Genomic DNA, 20,080 nt, shown 5'->3' on the forward strand with positions numbered 1-20,080 from the left:
TTGCCAGTCATTCCAACGTGCAGCAGATCTTTCGCTGAGTTCCCTGAAAAGGTGAACTATGTTTTTTTTTAAATGAACTGTCATTCAATCGTTTTAAATTCATTCGTTTTAAATTCATCATTATTACGTGCATATTTTGAAAAGTGACACAGGCGTAGTATATATTAGGTTAAAAGTAGAGTCGGATTGACTGTTGGAAACACATCGCGAATGTTTAACACCGTTAGTCCTCGAGTTACCAACACTCACACTTATGAGCATCTGCAATCATGAACATCCGCACTTATGAACACTCGCACTCATGAACATCCGCACTTCAATGGAATTATTTTATTCAGCGGAGCCATCCGTGATATGTAACGAGTCCCAGCACTCTGCTGTGAGTGTCTGTGGACCGATAGTGCAGCAGAAGCTAGCGACCCAAGTTCGATTCCAGCTCACAGCTAACACCAGTGAAGAGTATCTGAACCGGTCCTGGGCCTCTCCTAGGTCAACTCAGCCTCAAAATGCGTACCTGGTTCGGCGTGTATATATATCGCCACTCGGGAGACAAAGGCGGCCGGGCGTGGTGCTAACCACCCACCCCCTCGTATGCCGTGCCGGTCTTCATAGGCGCTGCTCGCTAACAGCACTTGCCCCAATAAGCAGTGAAGGGGATACGGGGGATCTTTGTATTTGCCCCGTGTGTGGGTGTGTCGTTGTCTTGCGTGCGTGCTCAGTGTGTGCGAGTGTGTCTGTGAGTGTGTCTGTGTGTGTGCGTGTCTGGGAGTGTATCTGTGAGTGTGTCTTTGCGTGTCTGTGTGTGCGTGTCTGGGAATGTGTCTGTGAGTGTGTCTTTGCGTGTCTGTGTGTGCGCGTGTCTTGGAGTGTCTGTGAGTGTGTCTTTGCGTGTCTGTGTGTGTGCGTGTCTGGGAGTGTGTCTGTGAGTGTGTCTTTGCGTGTCTGTGTGTGTGCGTGTCTGGGAGTGTGTCTGTGAGTGTGTCTTTGCGTGTCTGTGTGTGTGCGTGTCTGGGAGTGTCTGTGAGTGTGTCTTTGCGTGTCTGTGTGTGTGCGTGTCTGGGAGTGTGTCTGTGAGTGTGTCTTTGCGTGTCTGTGTGTGTGCGTGTCTGGGAGTGTCTGTGAGTGTGTCTTTGCGTGTCTGTGTGTGCGTGTCTGGGAGTGTGTCTGTGAGTGTGTCTTTACGTGTCTGTGTGTCTGCGTGTCTGGGAGTGTCTGTGAGTGTGTCTTTGCGTGTCTGCGTGTGTGCGTGTCTGGGAGTGTGTCTGTGAGTGTGTCTTTGTGTGTCTGTGTGTGCGTGTCTGGGAGAGTGTGAGTGTGTCTGTGAGTGTGTCTGTGAGTGTGTGAGTGTGTCTGTGAGTGTGTGGGTCATGTAGCCGGCATGCCGAGCCACCGCATGCCTAAACAGCTTTTGTTCGGCCGGATCGAGCGGGCTAAACGGGCGCGGCACGGGCTTGAGAAGAGATGGAGTGATGTGGTACAGGAGAACGTGGAGCTGAGTGGACTTGCCGATGACTGGTACCAGCGGTGTCAAGATCGGCCTCTGTGGAGGAGGCTTGTGAAGGTCGCTACTGGGCAGTTGGAGGAAGTCGCCCTCCAACAACAACGGAGGGCGGAGGAGCGACGCTCACAACAACGAGCGGAGCGCCGGGTGGCTAAAGCGCAGCAGATTGGCACAGTAGGGGGCACAGGTGGTGCATCAGCCAGTCATCTTAGTCATCTCAGTCAGTCGACCCGTGGCACCTGCAGGGTCTGCCCCTTAACCTCCTGCCAGCGGGCGTTCGACACTTCACGTGGCCTGAAGATGCACATGGCCTGGCACAATCGTCGTTGTGACGTCACCGACACTTAGTGGCGAATGAAGGTTGTTGTTGTGCGCCATTGTAGGGACTCATTCCACCGCTTCTGATAAGGAAGCCAGCATCAGGACTCAAGGTAAGTGAAAATTAAACAGATTTTTTTTTCTATTCATGACACTTTATTTTATGTTTTATTTACTATACAGTATGTATTACAGTAATGCATGCAGATGTACAATATTTAGTCTTATTTATGAGTTTAACAATGCTTCCCTGAAGACGGCCGCTTGTGTTGCTGCCGAAACGTCGTGACTTATTTTATTTTTTCTACCTACGTGGCTTTACCGAAAGAACCAAAGAGTATGGATTCCTGCAGTCACGAAAGCTTCAAATCAAGATTCTTACCTTTTTTCTTGAATCGTAACAACACATTTCATAACACTGACCGTATGAGCATTTACGAACCGAGTCTCTGTGTGAGTCTCTGGAAGTCTCTATGTGAGAACATGGGTCTCTGTGTGAGTTTATAGGTCTCTGTACGAATATATATGTTTATATGTGTCTATGGGTTTGTATGCGAGTCTATAGGTCTCTATTTCAGTATATAGGTGTCTGTGTATGTGTGACTATGGGTTTGTATGTGAGTCTATAGGTCTCTATTTCAGTATATGGGTGTCTGTGTCTGTGAGTCTATGGGTCTCTTTGTGAGCCTCTGGGTCTCTCTGTGAGTACTGTATATAGGTCTCGGTGTGAGTCTATAGGTCTCTGTGTACGTCTGTTGGTCTCTGTGTAAATATATGAGTGTCTATGGGTCGCTGTGTAAATCTATGGGTGTCTGTTTGAGTCTGTAGATCTCTATGTGAGTCTATGGGTTTCAATGTGAGTATATTGCTCTCTTGTGAGTTTATGGATGACTGTCAGTCTATGGGCCTCTGTGTGAGTGTAAGGGTGTCTGCATGAGCGAGTGTCTGAGTCTCTGCGTGAGTCTAAGGTTGTGTGTGTGAGTCTATAGGTCTAGATGTGAGTACATGGCTCTCTGTGTAAGTCGATGGATGTCTGTGAGTTTATGGGTCTCTGTATGAATCTATAGGTTTCTGTGTGTATGGGTCTCTATGTGAGTCTATGGGTCTCTATGTGAGTACATAGGTCTCTGGGTGAGTATATGGGTCTATGTGTGAGTCTATGGGTCTTGTTGTAAGTCTATTGGTCTCTATGTGAGTCTATGGGTCTCGTGTGAGTCGCTGGGTCTCTATGTGTGTCTATGGGTTTCTATGCGAGTCTATGTCTCTATTTCAGTGTATGCGTGTATGTGCGAGTTCATGTGTCTCTTTGTACATCTATGGGTCTCTTTGTGAGCCTCTGGGTCTCTGTGTGAGTCTATCGGTCTTGGTGTGAGTCTATGGGTCTCTATGTGAGTCTATGGGTTTCGTTTGAGTCGCTGGGTCTCTATGTGTGTCTACGGGTTTCTATGTGAGTCTATCAGTCTCTATTTCAGTATATGGGTGTATATGTGAGTTTGTGTCTGTTTGTAAGTCTAGGGGTCTCTTTGTGAGCCTCTGGGTCTCTGTGTGAGTATATAGGTCTATGTTGTCTATATAGGTCTTTTTCCAAAAATTTACATAAAAAATAATTCTGCCATTTTTTTAATAATAATAATCGATGCAATAAATAAATAAAACACCCTCAAACACGCTACCTCTCACAAGCACCAAGCAGCTGGAGGTCGTTAAAGGCCATTAAATAATAAACTGCGGGGCAAAGGGAGGTTAAGACTATCTGCAAAATCTCCAGATTGCCAAAGGACAGTTCACAAACAAATATCCAGAATCACAGGCACAGACACAGAGCACAGGGCAAACGGACATTAAAACTGATGGTTTTTTTTTGTATGGAAAAAGTTGAACCTTGGGTATGAGATTAAGTCGACATTAAAGACTGCAATATTCCTTATATTATTTCTTATTGTATCTTTCAATCTACGTGACTTTACCAAGAGAACCAAAGTACATGGGTTCCTGCAATCACGAAAACTTAAGTCCAAACTAAGCTATATCTCTGACCTCGAGAATAAAAAGCACGGATCCCTGGATGCAGACAGGCAGCAAAAAGTAATAAAACCCTTGAAATACCGGAGGCAACATCTAATGACATTACAAATCTTCTAGATTTGAAGCTTTCGTGACTGCAAGGATCCATACTCTTTGGTTCTATTCGGTAAAGTCACGTATGTAAAAAATAAAACAAAAATCACGACGTTTCGGCCACAACACAAGCGGCCTTCATCAGGTGAAGGGACCAGCCTGTCTCGAAGACTGCGCTGGAGTGAAACAGAGCCAAGCTCAGACTTCGACCTTTAAGCTGTGTGAGAGGGATTAAGGTGCCTCGACAAAGGAATTAGCATAAAAAATCGCATTTGATTGGCGGACGTAGCATGATGAAAGGTGTAGCACGCGGCAGTGCACCTTTAAGCTGTGTGAGAGGGATTAAGGTGCCTTGACAAAGGAATTAGCGTAACAATTAGCATTTGATTGGCGGATTTAGCATGATGAAAGGTGTAGCACAGTGATCGGCACCGGCAGTGCACCAGCCTGTGCTGCGAAAGTTTTGGGTACCACTACTTGAAAAAATATACTGTACCAATGAAAATTAGTTTAATGTTTAGTTCGATTTAGAACATCTTTCCAATGGTTGCTTAATTTGAAACCATCTTCTCGGTTGAAATTGTGTCTGCGCTTGTAGGTCTGAATTGCCTCGTGAACAAATCTCTGATAAAAACCAGCTGTGGACCGAAACTGTGGCCGCCCCCGAGCAAGAGAGAACGAAGCCGTTTGTATGACCCTCGCCCACACTCACACCCTCACGACGCTTCGCCCGGCGTCTGCTTTACACAAATTATTGAACAAGTGGCAAATAAGACACACAACACGCATATCGGGACAAATAAGATTGTTCCAAGAAGTTATCTTTGTGTTTCAAGAAGGGTTACAATTACAAGTTGGTGCATTACATATCAACTGATCGTGAAGAACATGCTCCCCATTGAGCTACGTGGATACAGTCATTTAGAAATATTTTCGTTGTTAGTTTTTTTTTTATTGCATAATCTTACCAATGAATTCATTGATAACTACTCTTGCCTTCGGGACATGTTTCTTTATTGCCCTTCGTATGAATATCGTTGCATGACTTTTTAATGACTTTTCCTCTCGCTGTGTATGCTCGCGTACTCTGAGGAATAATCGATTGTATTGTTACCCAGTTAGCAAACGTGACCATTGAGGGTTAAATGTATGGATCAATGAGGGGGAACATCTCCTGGAGTACTGTGACAATTCCAAGCATAAGAGTTTGCATATTAGAGTGTTAAGGTTTTGTTTAGAAATTAAAATTGCTTAACACAGAAGTGTTTGAGTGTTTCTTTCCTAAGTTCATGCATAATAATCTTAATTATAAGAACTGTATCCTGCGGTGAGATTTGAATTTGGAGACCTGATATAAACACACTAAGACATAATCAGTAAATGTTAAAGCAAGAACAATTGTATTATACCGATTGATAATACAACCCTAGACAGCGAAGCCGAGCTTAATCTAGCATACTTACATCACACCTGCATAACTTCATACAATAATTGTCTTATCCCGATTGATAATACTACCCTCGACAACGAGGTTAAGCCTAAGTATCATAACTGCGTACATTAGCATATTCGTACACATTCACATAAGTTAATATTATTACATCTTAATTAGCATAATCTATGCACATAATTACATTAAATAACATAATTTCGGCAAATTACGTATATTCCCAAATTTCATTTAATTTGTATTATTTTCATTAAAATTTCAATACCCGGCATATAAAACATCTATATGTGAGTATATGGGTATCTGTGTGAGGCTATAGGTCTCTGTGGGAGTCTATGGTTGTGTTTGTGAGTCTATAGGTCTCTATTTCAGTGTATAGGTGTCTGCGTGAGGTCACCTGTCTGTTTGTAAATTTATGGATCTCTTTGTGTGCCTCTGGGTGTCCGTGTGAGGCTATAGGTCTCTATGTGAGTCTCTGGTTATATGTCTGAGTCTATAGACCTCTATGTGAGTATATGGGCATCTGTGTTAGTCTATATGTCTCTGTGTGCATCTATGGGTCTCTGTGTGAGTCTATGGGTATTTGTGTGAGTTTATCGTTATCTGTGTGAGCCTATTGGTATTTGGATGAGTCTAAGTGTGTCTCTAAGAGTATATGGGTCTCTATATGATACTATGGTTTTCTCTTTAGTCTATGGGTTTCAATGTGAGTTTATGGGTCTCTGTGAGTTTATTGGTGTCTGGGTGGGTTTATGGGTCTTTTAATCTGTGGGTCTGTATGCGAGTCTATTGATCTGTGTGAGTATCTAGATGTCTATATGTGCGTCTTTGGGGATTTGTGTATGTCTATGTTTTCTGCGTGAGTTCATAGGTTTTTATGTGGGCCTCTAAGTCTGTGTGAGTCTATGGGTCTCTGGGTGAGTTTATGGATCCGTGTGTGAGGCAATAGATCTGTATGTGGGTATATGGGTGTGTGTGAGAATCTATGGGTCTCTATGGGAGTCCATAGTTGTCTGAGTCTATATTTCTCTATGTGAGTCTATGAGTATCTGTGAGTCTATGGGTCTTTTGTGTGAGTTAATCGTAATCTGTGTGAGTCTATGGATCTCACTGAGTCTATTCGTGTCTGTGTGAGTCGATGGGTCTCTGTATGTATTTATGGATCTATTTGTGAATCTATGGATGTATCTGTGAGTATATAGTTTGAGTCTATGGGTCTCTGCGTGAATCTACGGATCTCTGTGTTAGTCTATGAGTGTCCGTGTGAGTACGTGGGCGTCTGTTTCAGTCTATGGGTCTCTATACGAGTTTTTTGGTCTCTGTGTGCGTCTGTAGGTCTCTGTATGCGTCTATTGGCCTTTGTGTGAGTGTATGGGTGTCTATGTAAATCTATGCATCTCTGTGTAATTCTATGGGTGTCTGTGAGTCTGTATGTGAGACTATGGATGTCTGTGTCAGTCTATGGGTCTGTGTGAGTATTTGGGTCTTTGTGTAAGTCTATGGGACTTTGAGTCTATGGGTGTCTGTGTGAGTCTGTGTGCCTCTGTGAGACTGTGGATGTCTGTGTGAGTCAATGGATATTTATGTGAGTCTGAGTCACTGTGTGAGTCTATTGGTCTTGATGTGAGTTCATGGGTGTTTGTGTGAGTCTATGGGTGTACGTGTGAGTCAATAGGTCCCTATATGATTATATGGGTCACTGTGTGAGTCTATGAGTGTTTGCGTGAGTTTATAGGTATCTGTGTCAATCTATTGGTTTCTATGTGCGTCTCTGGAATTCTTCATGCGAGTTTATGGATCTTCATCTAAAAGTATAACATTTATCCTAATTAATAATGGGAATAAAAAAATATATGCACGCATATTCTGGGCAGTTGTCAGATGAAAAATAGCTTCAAAGCCCTCCTGCAGTATCGATAAACATTCTGATTCTAATAAATAGTGGTTGGTCATGTGATTAACCAATTGTATCTCTAACAATGTTGCTAAAGTGGTAACCAATTAACACTGATTGCTTCTTCAGGGAGACTCTCAGGATGGTTGTTATTGTGTGGGAGACCGCGCCCGGAGGACATGTCGGTACCAATTCCAGGCAATGCTTCGATAAGACATCGAGATCACTCTACAAGTTGACTGTATGTTCGGCATTATTCGGTGTGCTGGTGTATCTGAGCATTGTCTATTGGGTATGTATACACTTTCATTATCATTACATGACAGTAATACACATATTGAAAGTAATTTATTTGATGGTAAATGCATCGCACACTTTGAAATGCACTTCTGCCACCTGGAACACTCCTTTCGATATTAGGAAGCCACCGGAGCTATGCACTTTTAATCCACCATCTAGATTAAAAACTAATTTCTTTAGAACTGCTTTTGTGATTAGTTTGTTGTCCTTTCCTCGCACATAGAGATGCATAGAGATTTACAGAGATACATAAAGACCCATAGAGACCCATAGAGGTGCATATAGACCCATGGAGACACATAAAGATACATTTAAGCCTACAGAAACACATACAGATACATAGACATACATAGATACACATAGAGATGTAACTTGCTGACTCCCCAGCACCTACTGGATATCTGTAATAATGAGCTTTGTAGCTCATCAGATTCTTCTTCTTCAGTCTAAACACATTATGATTCTGATTCTGAACGGTGTCTTTAGGTTCCCAGGCAGGGTAACTCCCGACTGGCACCACTCTACCACCACCAGCAGCAACCACGCCAACAGCACTACGAAGGTGCCAGCCACGTCCCTCCCCCGTCTCCGGCACACCCGCCATCGCCCGCCTTCGCCCTCGAGGGCCGTCTGGGCTGTACCCCCCTGCAGTGGCCCCTGCCCCTGAATATCGAGCCGCTCCACTTCTCTTCGGCTGAGAGGACGGTGGCGAGGGTCGTGAATGAAAGGCGCAGCGTCGCCGTGGGGGACTCGGTGATGCTCCGCGTGGAGATGATGGACGGCACTGGCCGTCCGAAGGGCTACGGCTGCGACTTCCTCCTGGCTCGCGTCTACAACATGGCCCTCGGCAACGCGGCCACAGGACAGGTTATCTGATCTGCTCTTCTTATCGTGGCCTCTACTACCGTGTGCAGGCGTAACTCTTATAGTTCCGCCACATCTAGCGCTATTTTCTTATAACACGTATTGGTAAAGCAAAAATATAGCACTGTCGGGAACGCATCTCCATTGCAAACATGTCAGAGTGGCCTCCTATACTCTTGTTTCCTAATAACACTCAAAGGTTACAATATATAAAGCTGTTGGGAATGCATCTCTATTTAAACATGTTGTAGTTGACTTCCCATAGCGCTGTTTCCTAATAACGCTCATAGGTAAAACATAGCACTGTTAGGAACGCATCTCCAATGTAACCATGTTATAGTGACCTGCTATAGCACTGTTTTTTTAATCCCCCTCATAGATATAGGGAACCAGTTCCCATAGAAGCCTATGGGACATGTTAAGAGATTGGGAACGGGTTCTCATAGAAAGTCTATGAGGCAATGTTAAGAGAAAGGGAACCAGTTCCTATAGAAAGCCTATGGGACAATATTAACAGATAGGGAACCGGTTCCCATGGAAAGTTTATGAGCCCATGTTAAGAAATGGGGAACAAAATCCCCATATACCCTTAGATAACTTTTTGGGCACGTGCTGTTAGCGAGTAGCACCTATGAAGGCCAGCATGGTACACAAGGGTGTGGGTGTATGTATTATGAAGCTCTTTCACACTGTACGTAGTCAACCGTGCTAATCGGAGGTGCAGGGCAAGGACAAAATCTAAACACAAAAAGCAGGTTAACAGAAATTGGTTTTCAATCTCCATTATTAAAAAATGCATAGATCCAGTGGCTTCCTAATATCAGAAGGAAGAATGTTCGAGATGGCCGCCGAAGTCCATCTGAAAGCGTGCGATGCAGTGACCATCTTTGTTGGTAATGATGGATTATGCCCCTTGACGAGATTTGCAAGCTATTGTGGTTAATTTTTAACAAGCAATTTGTGTGTAATGAGTGTGACTTGATAATGTATTTGTTTTGATTTAAAGCTTTCGTGACTGCAGTAATTCATATTCTTAGTTTTTTCGGTAAAGTCACATTGAAGAGAAACAACAAAATAATAAAATATATATAAAACAATAAAAAAATTCTCACGACGTTTCGACCATAACTCAAACGGTCATCTTCAGGTGTGTTGGTTTGCATAAATTTATTTTTAAACGGCGCATTTATTTATTTATAAAAAAAAACGTTAGCGTCACGTGCAGCGATTTGGCAGTTTACCCAGGACTAGTCCATCTATATTTTGAAAAGAGGAGGGGGGAAACGAAATTTTTTTATAATGTATGCTGTCTGAAAGCCACTGTAAGCGTGAACAATCAATTAAGAACTGAAATGGTTTATCAAATCTTTCCAATGATTGCTAAGATAGAATCCATCTTCTCGGTTGAAATTGTCTCTGTGCTTGTATATGTGGATAGCCTCATGAACGAATCTCTCATGGAAGCCAGATGGCTTACAAAGAACCTCTGTCTTGGAAAAGTCAATGGCATGTGAGCCTACTGAATTAGAACAATGATCTGCTACGGCCGAGGTGTTGGTCCTACCGTGTTTAAGGTCTGCTTTGTGTTCACGAATGCGGTCCGAGACATGGCGTTTGGTTTCTCCAATGTAACTACTACCACAGAGGCAAGTTAGTTTGTAGACACCAGGGTATTGTTAGTCCGGAATCACATCTTTTACAGACGGAACCAGATCACGGATTTTATGTAACGTGTTGAAATGGACCTGGATCTTGTGTTTATTCAAGATTTTGGAGATCTTTTTTGTGATCCCAGCAATGTAGGGTAAAGTGATGGTTTTGAAAGGCTCCTCAAGAGGGTTCTTCTTCATGGTTTGAGTGATAGCTTTGCGGATTGTATAGTCGGAGTAACCATTAGCCCTAAGAGCTTGGTGTACGTGCTTGAGTTCACTGCTTATGTGTTCCTGGTCGGATATGCATTGGGCTCTATGATACAGAGTCTTGATGAGATAATTCTTCTGTGATGGATGGTGGTGGGAATCCGGTTTCAGATAAGCATCCGTAAGGGTAGCTTTCCTGTAGACAGAGTGGCTTATTGAACCATCAGGTCTCTTTTTAATTAGGACATCCAAAAAAGGTATCTTGCCATCTATTTCGACTTCCATGGTAAATCTGATGGCTGGGTGTATGGAATTGATGTGGTTAAAGAATTGGTCTAGAGCAGGCCGGCCATGTGGCCAGATGACAAAAGTGTCATCCACGTACCTCTTCCATAAGGTTGGGCGCAGAGTGGCAGTCTGGATGGCGTCAGTCTCAAATTTATCCATGAAAATGTTAGCTATAACTGGAGAAAGGAGGGAACCCATTGGGGTGCCCTCAGTTTGTTTGTAGAAAGTTCCATTCCAAATGAAGTATGTATTGGTTAAACAGTGTCTCACCAGGGGGGGTACCTCAGTGTTTAGTCCTTGATGAACCAAGTCTTCAATGATTGCAATGGTGTCAGGTACAGGAACCTTGGTGAATAAGGAAACTACATCAAAACTGACAAGCAGGTCGTCTGGGGACAGGGAAATACCCTTGATTGTCGATACCAAGTGAGTAGAATTTTGTACCGCAGAGGTGGTCTTTCCAGTGAAAGGACGCAGGATTTCAGACAAAAAACGAGCTAGTTTGTAGGTGGGGGAGCTGATAGTAGAGACTATGGGACGAAGAGGTGTATCAACTTTATGTATTTTTGGTAAGCCGTATAATCTTGGTGGCCTGGCAGCAGAAGGTTTCAACGAAAACTGTTTAGATTGATCAATTAATGCGGTTGAATCAGAAATTATTTTGTTGGTTTGTGTGACGAGGCTGTTGGTGGGATCTCTTTTTATTTTTGTATAACTACCATCGTCGAGTAATTCTTTAATTTTGTTGTTGTATTCTATTTTATCCATGATGACAGTAGCATTGCCTTTGTCAGCTGAGAGGACTACAATATCATTCCTCTTTTTTAATTTATATAATTCAAAACGCTCATCTTTGCTGAGGTTGCTAGCTGGCATTTTAGCGTTTTTGAGGGTTGCAGCGATTTCAGATCTTGCTACGTCTGCAGCGATGTGACCCAGGCCCCTGAGAGCAACGTCTGCATAAAAATATAGATGACTAGTCCTGGGTAAACTGCCAAATCGCTGCGCGTGACGCTAACGTTTTTTATAAATAAATAAATGCGCCGTTTAAAAATAAATTTATGCAAACCAACACACCTGAAGATGACCGTTTGAGTTATGGTCGAAACGTCGTGAGAATTTTTTATTGTTTTATATATATTTTATTATTTTGTTGTTTCTCTTCAACGTGACTTTACCGAAAAAACTAAGAAAAATTGATTTGTTCTTCAAACAGAAGCCAATGCAGCTTCGCGAGCACAGTACGGAGATGGTCGGATCTGCAATACCCGCCACAACATGTGCCAATAATGTTGTAATAACTGCAGCTTGGCAATGTTTTTTTTATATACGTCCCGTAGCGTAGTGAGATGCTATGATCGATCCTTATCGATACTATGCTACACACCACCATGTTGGCTGTCACACCTCAATCTAACCACAATTTGTTTTACCTGAGTGAAAACGAGCAGAGCCCTCAATTAGTATGGATTATGCATCATTTCATTTTATGCAAACCTGTCCTGTAGCGCTCGTGTACAATCTTTGAGGTTACCAAGGATCTCCAATCAAATGCTGACTTCACTGCAGTATACAATTTTGTATCAGCATATTGATGGAACTTGATGTCATGCGATGAGATGACATTGCCGATTGTCGAGACGTATGTGGAAAATAGGAAGGGCCCAAGGACGAGCCCCTGCGGTACACCGACTAGGCACGACATAGGCATAGACTGTTCGTTGCCTAGCTTGATGAATTGTGATCGACCATGTAGGTATGACTGAATCCACCCCAGTGCCATACCTGATACATCGAATCATGACCTTAGCCGCCCAATGAGTATCTCACGGTCGATGGTGTCGAAGGTGGCTGAGAGATCGGGGCCAACCAATGCACCAGTCATCCATGATCTTGTAGAGGTCATCAATTATATTTAGTAGAGCCGTCTCAGTGCTGTAGAATTTCCGGTTTGCCAACTGCAACGGGTTTAATCTGCCCATCGCAGTGACGTGGGGAAGTAACCTTTTCAGACAAAGGCGCTCTATGACCTTTGAAAGAGTGCTCTGGTTTGAGTTTGGGTCAATGGCTCAAGCCAACTTTTTCAGGAGTGGCGTTACCTGCGCCATTTTAAACTGGTCTGGGAAACAGCACTCGCTGAATGAAAGATTTGGCAGGTGGACAATCAGCACAGGCACGTCCGAGAGCGATTTGAGAATCAACGTGTGGATGTAGGCAGGGGGAGTGGTGGCTAATCACTACGCCACCGCTCCCCTGAGCGGGAATCAAACTCGGGTCTCTACCGGGTTCGCAGTGCATGCTAACTGCTGCACCACTGCTCATTGTCGTTGCTGTGCGCACATGGTGGGGTGTGGCAGGTGACGGACCATGATAATGGCACATACAGTGTGGAGTTCATGTTCTGGTGGGCGGGCGAGAGCCGGCTGGAGGTCAAGGTAGTGCACCACAGTGAGGCCGTGGGCGTCCTGGAGAGGGCCAGAGATTTTGTGATGGACAAAGTGAGCTTCCGAGGCAACTTCGTTTCCGGGAAGGTGAAGAGGACAACTACTTGCCACTTCGTTCTGGATGCCACCACCATCGCCACCAAGGATGTGTGCAGCTACGATGATGATCTCCTGGGCGAGAGGTGGGCCTGTGAAAGGCCGGACAATATGTCATGCGACGCCATGCAGTACCATTCGTCCTACGACAAGAAGCCCAGGATATTTGCCGACGAGAGAAAGGAACTCTTTATAGGGTAAATCCCTTTGGAACTCCATTCTACTCTGGCAGTTCTTCTACCACACTGCTGTTGAGTCTCTGCCGTGTTAATCGGGTGTGTGGGGGAAGGACAACAAACTAAACACAAAACGCATTTCTAAAAAAATGCTTTTCAATCCACAGTTTGCAATCTGGGTCTGTGAGTCTCTATGTAAGTCTATGGGTCTCTGTGTGAGTCTATCGATCTATTTGATTCTGTGGGTCTCTATGTATTTATGTTGAACATCTTTCGCTATCGTGCGTAGCTAACTGTGATAATTGGAGGTGCGGGGAAGGACAACAAACTAAACACAAAACCAACATGATGAAAAAATAATAGGCTTTACCCTTTGCAGCTATGGATGCCAGTGGGGGGTCCCCTTACCTCGAACTCTCCCACGAGTTGAAATGGTTGAGATAAAATCTGATGTAAGGCACCTTGAGTTCCTGATATGTCAAGTGCCCTATACATGTAAAAGCATATCACCATCAGTTGCCGTGATCCATATGAACTGAATTGAGCAGTGAAAGATTCCTTAAACGTAAATGCAGTTGACGCATGCTCGCGTTGTATCGCTTAACAAGTTCTCTTTGAACAAGACTTCGCGATAACAATACATTTTGAATTCAGACCCAGTTTTGTTTTGCGAAACGAGCAAAAAAAAATCTGAGCTGAGTTGTTACAATTCTCGTTTCAGTGAACAGATCTTGCCAATGGATATTGTCTATCAAGTACAAGAGGCATCAGGAAGTGGTACGGACATCCCCAGTCTGCATGCTCGGACTGGCCATGGGCCGGTCGATTCTGACGACTGGCGGGCCTGGTTGGGGAAATGGCAAATGTGATTGAAGTTAAACAATTTTTCTAAAATTTTATTATATACAAAAAACTTTCTAAAATATTTCATGCACCGCAAATGTGTACGCTCCATTGCTTATTTACACTCTCAGTTGGTATTAAGCTGCCAGATATTCGGCAGCCCCAAAGACTATTCCTCATCGGCGGCCCATTTGTGTTTTTGGACTCAGACCCAAATGTGGCCAATAAGGTAATAATGGCAACGTCACGCTCACACGGTACATCGCTAATCTGGCTACGAGTACTACACAGTTTGTTGCACAACCAAACAAAAAAAATATATTATGCATAGCCCGAATTTGGGCCAGTGTGTTTAAAAATGCCTGGGCTAATTTTCGGTCCCAGTCCATCAGTGCCAGTCTGGATGATGTACAGTGATGTTTTGTAGCCACAATCGCTGGCATATGTTTAAATGGAATTAAACTTGACCTGTATTGGTGGTTATCACACTAATAGATCTTATCACACTGTCTCACCACTACCAATAACAACAATAGCCACTATTCGCCACTAAGAATGGTGACGTCACCACGGCATCTGTGCCAGGCCAGGTGCACTTTGAGGCCACGTGAAGTGTCGAGGCTTGCTGACAGGAGGTCACGGGACAGACCCAGGTGCCATCGTTTTACTGAGATGACTGGCAGATGCACCATCTGTGCCCCCTACTCTGTCAGCTACCAAAATCACAACCAGCACCACCATCATCGACAACACCACCACCACCACCACTATCATAAACCGAAGCATCAACACTATCGTCAATAACCACCATCACTACTACGATTTACATCAGCAGCATCAGCAGCAGCAGCTTCAACAACCACCATTATCAGCATCAACACCATCACCACTACGAACATCATCAGCTGGAGCTACAACACCACGATGACCACTAACAAACATCAACATCAGCATGAACACCACCATCATCAGCACCACAACTATGAACATCAGCAGGAGCATCAACACCACCACCATGCCAATGCATTAACAAGCATCGTCATCATCATAAACACCATCAGCAACATCAACACCACCAACATCATCAGCACCACCAGTACAAACATCATCAGCAGAAGCATCAACATCACCACGGCAAAAAACCAACAGCGTGTACGGTGCGCAGGTAACGTGACTGGCACGTCATCATCGATGTCATCGTCGTCTCGGCCCTGCGTTCCGGGCCTCGGCAACCCACGTCCAAACGGCCACTACATCCACAACGCATGGAGGTCCTCGATCTGCGACAACCGGAACTTCGCCACGGCCCAGGAGGTCAGGTCGTGCCTCCAGAGCAAGGACGTCTATCTCCTGGGTGACTCAACCATCAGGCAGTGGTGGGACTATCTGAGAAAGTTTATTCCCGGTAAGGTGTCCCCAGTACTCCCTCCGACTATCGCACCTCTAATTAGCACCCTCCGATTCGAGGCTGTCCCATTAACCAGCCATCGGCCATGCCATTATCACATCACGATGACGAAGGCTGGAGCAGGAACCTGACCATGAATAACTACAGGGCCGATTTCCAATCTGATATTCACGTCGACGCTAATTGAGAGAAAGTGATTTGTCGTCAGCTTGTGGCGTTTCTCTAACTAAACAGCCTCATAAAAGACGCAGTTACTCCTCAATAAAGACAGTTGTCACCGCATCACGCGGCGCTTTCAGATGCGCTTCTGTGCCATCTGGAACACTCTTCCGATAATAGGAAACCACTGCATTCAGATATTAACTTTTAAATCATCATCTAGATTTAAAATTAACTTCTTTACAACAACTTGTTGTGTTTAATTTGTGTCCTTCCGGGCACCTCCGATTAACACGGTTGGCTACGCATGGTATGATAAACAACATCCATACAAATATACAAACACACGGTGGGGGGTGACTGACTATGATAAATAATATATCGGCTTTGTTAATGCCAAAAGGCGAGGAGAACAAGGAAAATGCAAATATACATATAATTAATGGCTCAGGTCAACCAGTTTTACCTGTCAGACTCTGCCAGTAACGTACATTAGCATGATGCATACATTGTCATCAAATTAAAGCAGTGTTTGTTTCATTTGTCCTTGTACTGTTCCCCTCTTGGCGTTGTTGTCTGATCTAACACCGGTGCATAGATCAAGAAGGATGTCGATCTCTCTGGTCTAGGTGAATCAGTGTCAAGGACAATGTGTAACAATGTGTAAAAGTAGTGTTTGTTTACATGTTCTACCACAAGCATGATGTGTAGTTAATGGACATCTGTGAAAAAAGAGCTTCATAGCTCATTGGATTCCTTCTGCTCTCTGAACACAGACTCTGATGCTGATGTATGTCCGTCCATCTTTGTGTGTGTCGCTGCATCTCAGTCCCTTATCTATTTCCACTCGCCATATCTGGGTTTGATCTTCCACGAAGCTCATGGTCCACCATAAACCGCATCCCACTGCACAGATCATGGTTGCAGATGCACAAATAGAAAATAAATAAAAAAACTCTCCAGAAGTGTGCAACTGTGGTCATCTAGTACCCACATGGCAAATTTCAAGTACGCTAAACATTTTGAACAGACACACATATTCACAAATTTCCCTTTTATATATAGATAAATCTGTGAGCCATGCGGCTCTTGACTCGGGTGCAACCACAACCAACAAAAACATGAACAAGAAACATCTTAACGTGACTGCACGCAACAGATAAATCCAGGAAAAAACAGCAAAGTCGTCCAGAAAAAAAACACCGTATATCAACGCTGTGTGCAAAAATCCCAGTGGGATGCAAGTCAAACACTAACAACCATAAGACATTTTAGATTAAAGTTATCAGGCTACCTCCGTACTACAACAAACAAACATGGCTAAACCAAAACGTTTTCAAAATCACCAAAATAAAGCGATAAAAACAATGTAACAGTGATCAACAATATACATAACATGTACGACTAAAATTTGCAGCCATAGCTGGCTGCATGAGTCACTCCATAACAGAAGGAGTATCAGTAGCAGTATCAACATTTTTCAATACACCTTTAAAGATCAGCACACTAAGAAAACTCAAGATCATACTTTGTAGCGGTCATCGGGAACGATACATTTGATTTCAGGCCACTCTGAATAGCAGTGGCAGCTAGGGGTGTACAACTCCTCTAGAGCAGTTTTGAGTTAATATCTCACAGGTTGTGATCCAAGTTGCAGTTTATTGGTGATAGCATTCCAGACCCTGTGAGCATCAATATAAAAGGCCCTTCCTCCAGTGATTATGATTATGATCGCGCGTTGGGTGGAAAGGTTGTGTCTGGAAGTGCATTAAGCATGTTGAATCCAAAAATAAACTTAACTTTTTGACAACTTCATTTTCCAGGTCTACAAATACTGTACTGGACTGGTAGTTATATGTCCTGGTGAGATATGTGCAGTGATGCATAGCACTCATGCATAGTCCTGTCTTTCCTGGATTACCACTGTCCTGCATATATATCGTCTTGCCCGGTAGTTGGCGATGAAATTGAATCCCATAATGTAATTAGTCACACTTGTTATATATCTAACCACTTCGTGGGTATGCCTACAGTGGTTGTCCTATGGATGGACTCGTCCCGTCATAGGAACATGGAATTTCCACTACTTGACTAGTCATGGCTGTTAAACGAGCAGGTGTCATGCAGCTAACTAATTCGTGGGGATGCCGACAATGGCTGTTCTATGGATGGACTCGTCCCGTCATGGGAACGTGGAATTTCCACCATTCGACTAATCAGGGCTGTTAAACGAGCAGGTGTCATGCAGCTAACCAATTCGTGTGGATGCCGACAATGGCTGTCCTAGGGATTGACTCATCCTGCTATAGGAACGTGGAATTTCCACCACTTATTCAGTCAAGGGTGTTAGACGGCACGTGTCATACAGGGAACCACTTCGTAGGGATGCCTACAGTGGCTGTCCTATTGATGGACTCCTCTCGCTCTAGGGACATGGGATTTCCACCGCTTGATCAGGGCTGTTAAACGGGCAGGTGGTCGAAAATCATTCTCACCTTTAGACTCAATAACGATAAAGAATAAACTCCTTATATTTTTTACATCGGTTTTATTATTAACAACTTCGATAAACTCACGGTCGAGAAGTACATCAATAGCACCTGAGACACACGGTGCCTGCTTTTTGTGCGAGGCGATTCCACAGTTTAGGGACCGCGGCATTTTTTACCTACACAAATATATAAATAATAAGGCGTCCATACAAAATGTAAATTGATTTAAAGTAGCGAATTAATTTATTGATGGTTATTTTGATACAGACATGCATTGTCACCGGATCTGAGTACGTGTGCAAAATGTGGAATTGATTGGACAACGGGGAAGTGGACTAAATTTTTATTCCAAGATTTGACCACGACCAACAAGAGGAATCAAGTTAAGTAAAACCGTTGAAAAAATAAAAGGCTTTATTTACCCTTTCCAGTAAGAATACAGGAGGTGTTAAGATGTTTAAATACCAATTATACACCGATTATCATATCAAAGCATCGTAGAGTCTGCATTAACCACACATCTAGCTCGTGGTAAAATGAACATTTCAAGGACAATGCAAACAAACTCGCTTGATAATAATATACGCATTGTCCCTGAAACGGATTGGTCTACACCAGAGCTAGATCCTTCAGTATGCCATTGTCTCTGCACCAGTGTTAGATCAGAGAACAACGCTAAAAGTAGAGCAGTACAATGACGATGGAATTTTCAAAGCATTAATTCTCGGGTTGAACAGTTATATCTATGTGACCATTTCTTGTCAGAACTATCAAGATGATGACTTTGCTCACCAAGTCACTCTCACATGCGCACGTGTGCTGTGTCTGTCCGTGCTACAGATACGAAGAGTTCAGGCATCCTGACTCGGGGCAAGAACCAGCTGAGGATGGCATTGAACACTGACATGAACACCACGCTGCACTACTACTGCCACGGCTATCCCGTGCTCACGCAGTACACGTTCACGAAGGACGTCGAGTACGTCTCAAAGCGAATTGACGCTATCGGAGGAGGGGACGGAGGAGGAGGAGGTGGAGGAGAAGGAGGGCGCGGAGTGGTCGTCGCAATCAGCCTTGGCGCGCACTTTGTGCCCTTCCCACTGGCCATCTTCCGTCGGAGGCTTCTGAACATCAGGGCGGCGCTGCAGAGGCTGCATGCCAGGATCCCCGAGGCCACAGTGGTGGTGAAGCTGGCCAACACTCGTGAGACGGCCAACAACATTGAACTGTACAGCAATTGGAACACGTTTCGCTTCAACGACGTGACACTGGAGGCCTTCGGGGACCTCCGCGTGGCCTTCGTGGATGCATGGGATATGACGGCGGCGATCGGCATGCGGATGGTTCACCCCACCGGCTGGGTCGTCAAGAATGAGGTGGACATGTTTTTGTCCTACGTCTGTTGAGCCTTCGGATCCATGACCGGTCCCTCGCCCTGTGTGTATCAATCTGTGCATGCTCGGTGTGTAAACATCAGCACTGGCGAGACAAAGGCATGGTGCTGGCCACCCACCTCTTGGTGTGCTATGCCGACCTTCATAAGTGCTCGCTAACAGACTGTGAAGGCTATATGTTGGATCTTTGTCGTTGTCTTTGTCGGCTCAGGATGTGTTCTTCGTAGATGGAGTACATTACGAAACAGCGTTAGAGGAGGTCATTATAAATGGTTCCAATGGAGATGCGTCACCTTTGTCGTTGTCTTTGTCGGCCTTCAGAATGCGTTCTTCGTAATAATAATGATGCTGTACACCTTATACATGTATTAAATCATATTATGAATACAAATATGACAATGACAATTGCTTGATGACGATTGCTTGTGTGGCGATCGAAATGTCGTGATCTATTTTTTTTTCTACCTATGTACTTA

The 20,080-nt window shown here is 44.1% G+C and overlaps 1 protein-coding gene across 1 annotated transcript; it reads left to right on the plus strand.

Annotated features, from left to right (window-relative positions):
• Nucleotides 1-601: 601 nt before the first annotated feature.
• Nucleotides 602-20,009, plus strand: LOC116938927 (NXPE family member 4-like). Its single transcript, XM_032946659.2, has 8 exons — nt 602-1,932; nt 4,536-4,626; nt 7,411-7,573; nt 8,068-8,448; nt 12,950-13,329; nt 14,030-14,085; nt 15,317-15,556; nt 19,051-20,009. The coding sequence occupies exons 3-8, from the start codon at nt 7,424-7,426 to the stop codon at nt 19,614-19,616; spliced, it is 1,773 nt and encodes a 590-aa protein (XP_032802550.1). The 5' UTR covers nt 602-1,932; nt 4,536-4,626; nt 7,411-7,423; the 3' UTR covers nt 19,617-20,009.
• The last annotated feature ends 71 nt before the right edge of the window (nt 20,010-20,080 follow it).

The sequence above is a fragment of the Petromyzon marinus genome, chromosome 5, assembly GCF_048934315.1.
Source record: "Petromyzon marinus isolate PM22_M1 ecotype Great Lakes invasive population chromosome 5, UKy_Petmar_22M1.pri1.0, whole genome shotgun sequence".
In the NCBI taxonomy this organism is placed as follows: domain Eukaryota; kingdom Metazoa; phylum Chordata; class Hyperoartia; order Petromyzontiformes; family Petromyzontidae; genus Petromyzon; species Petromyzon marinus.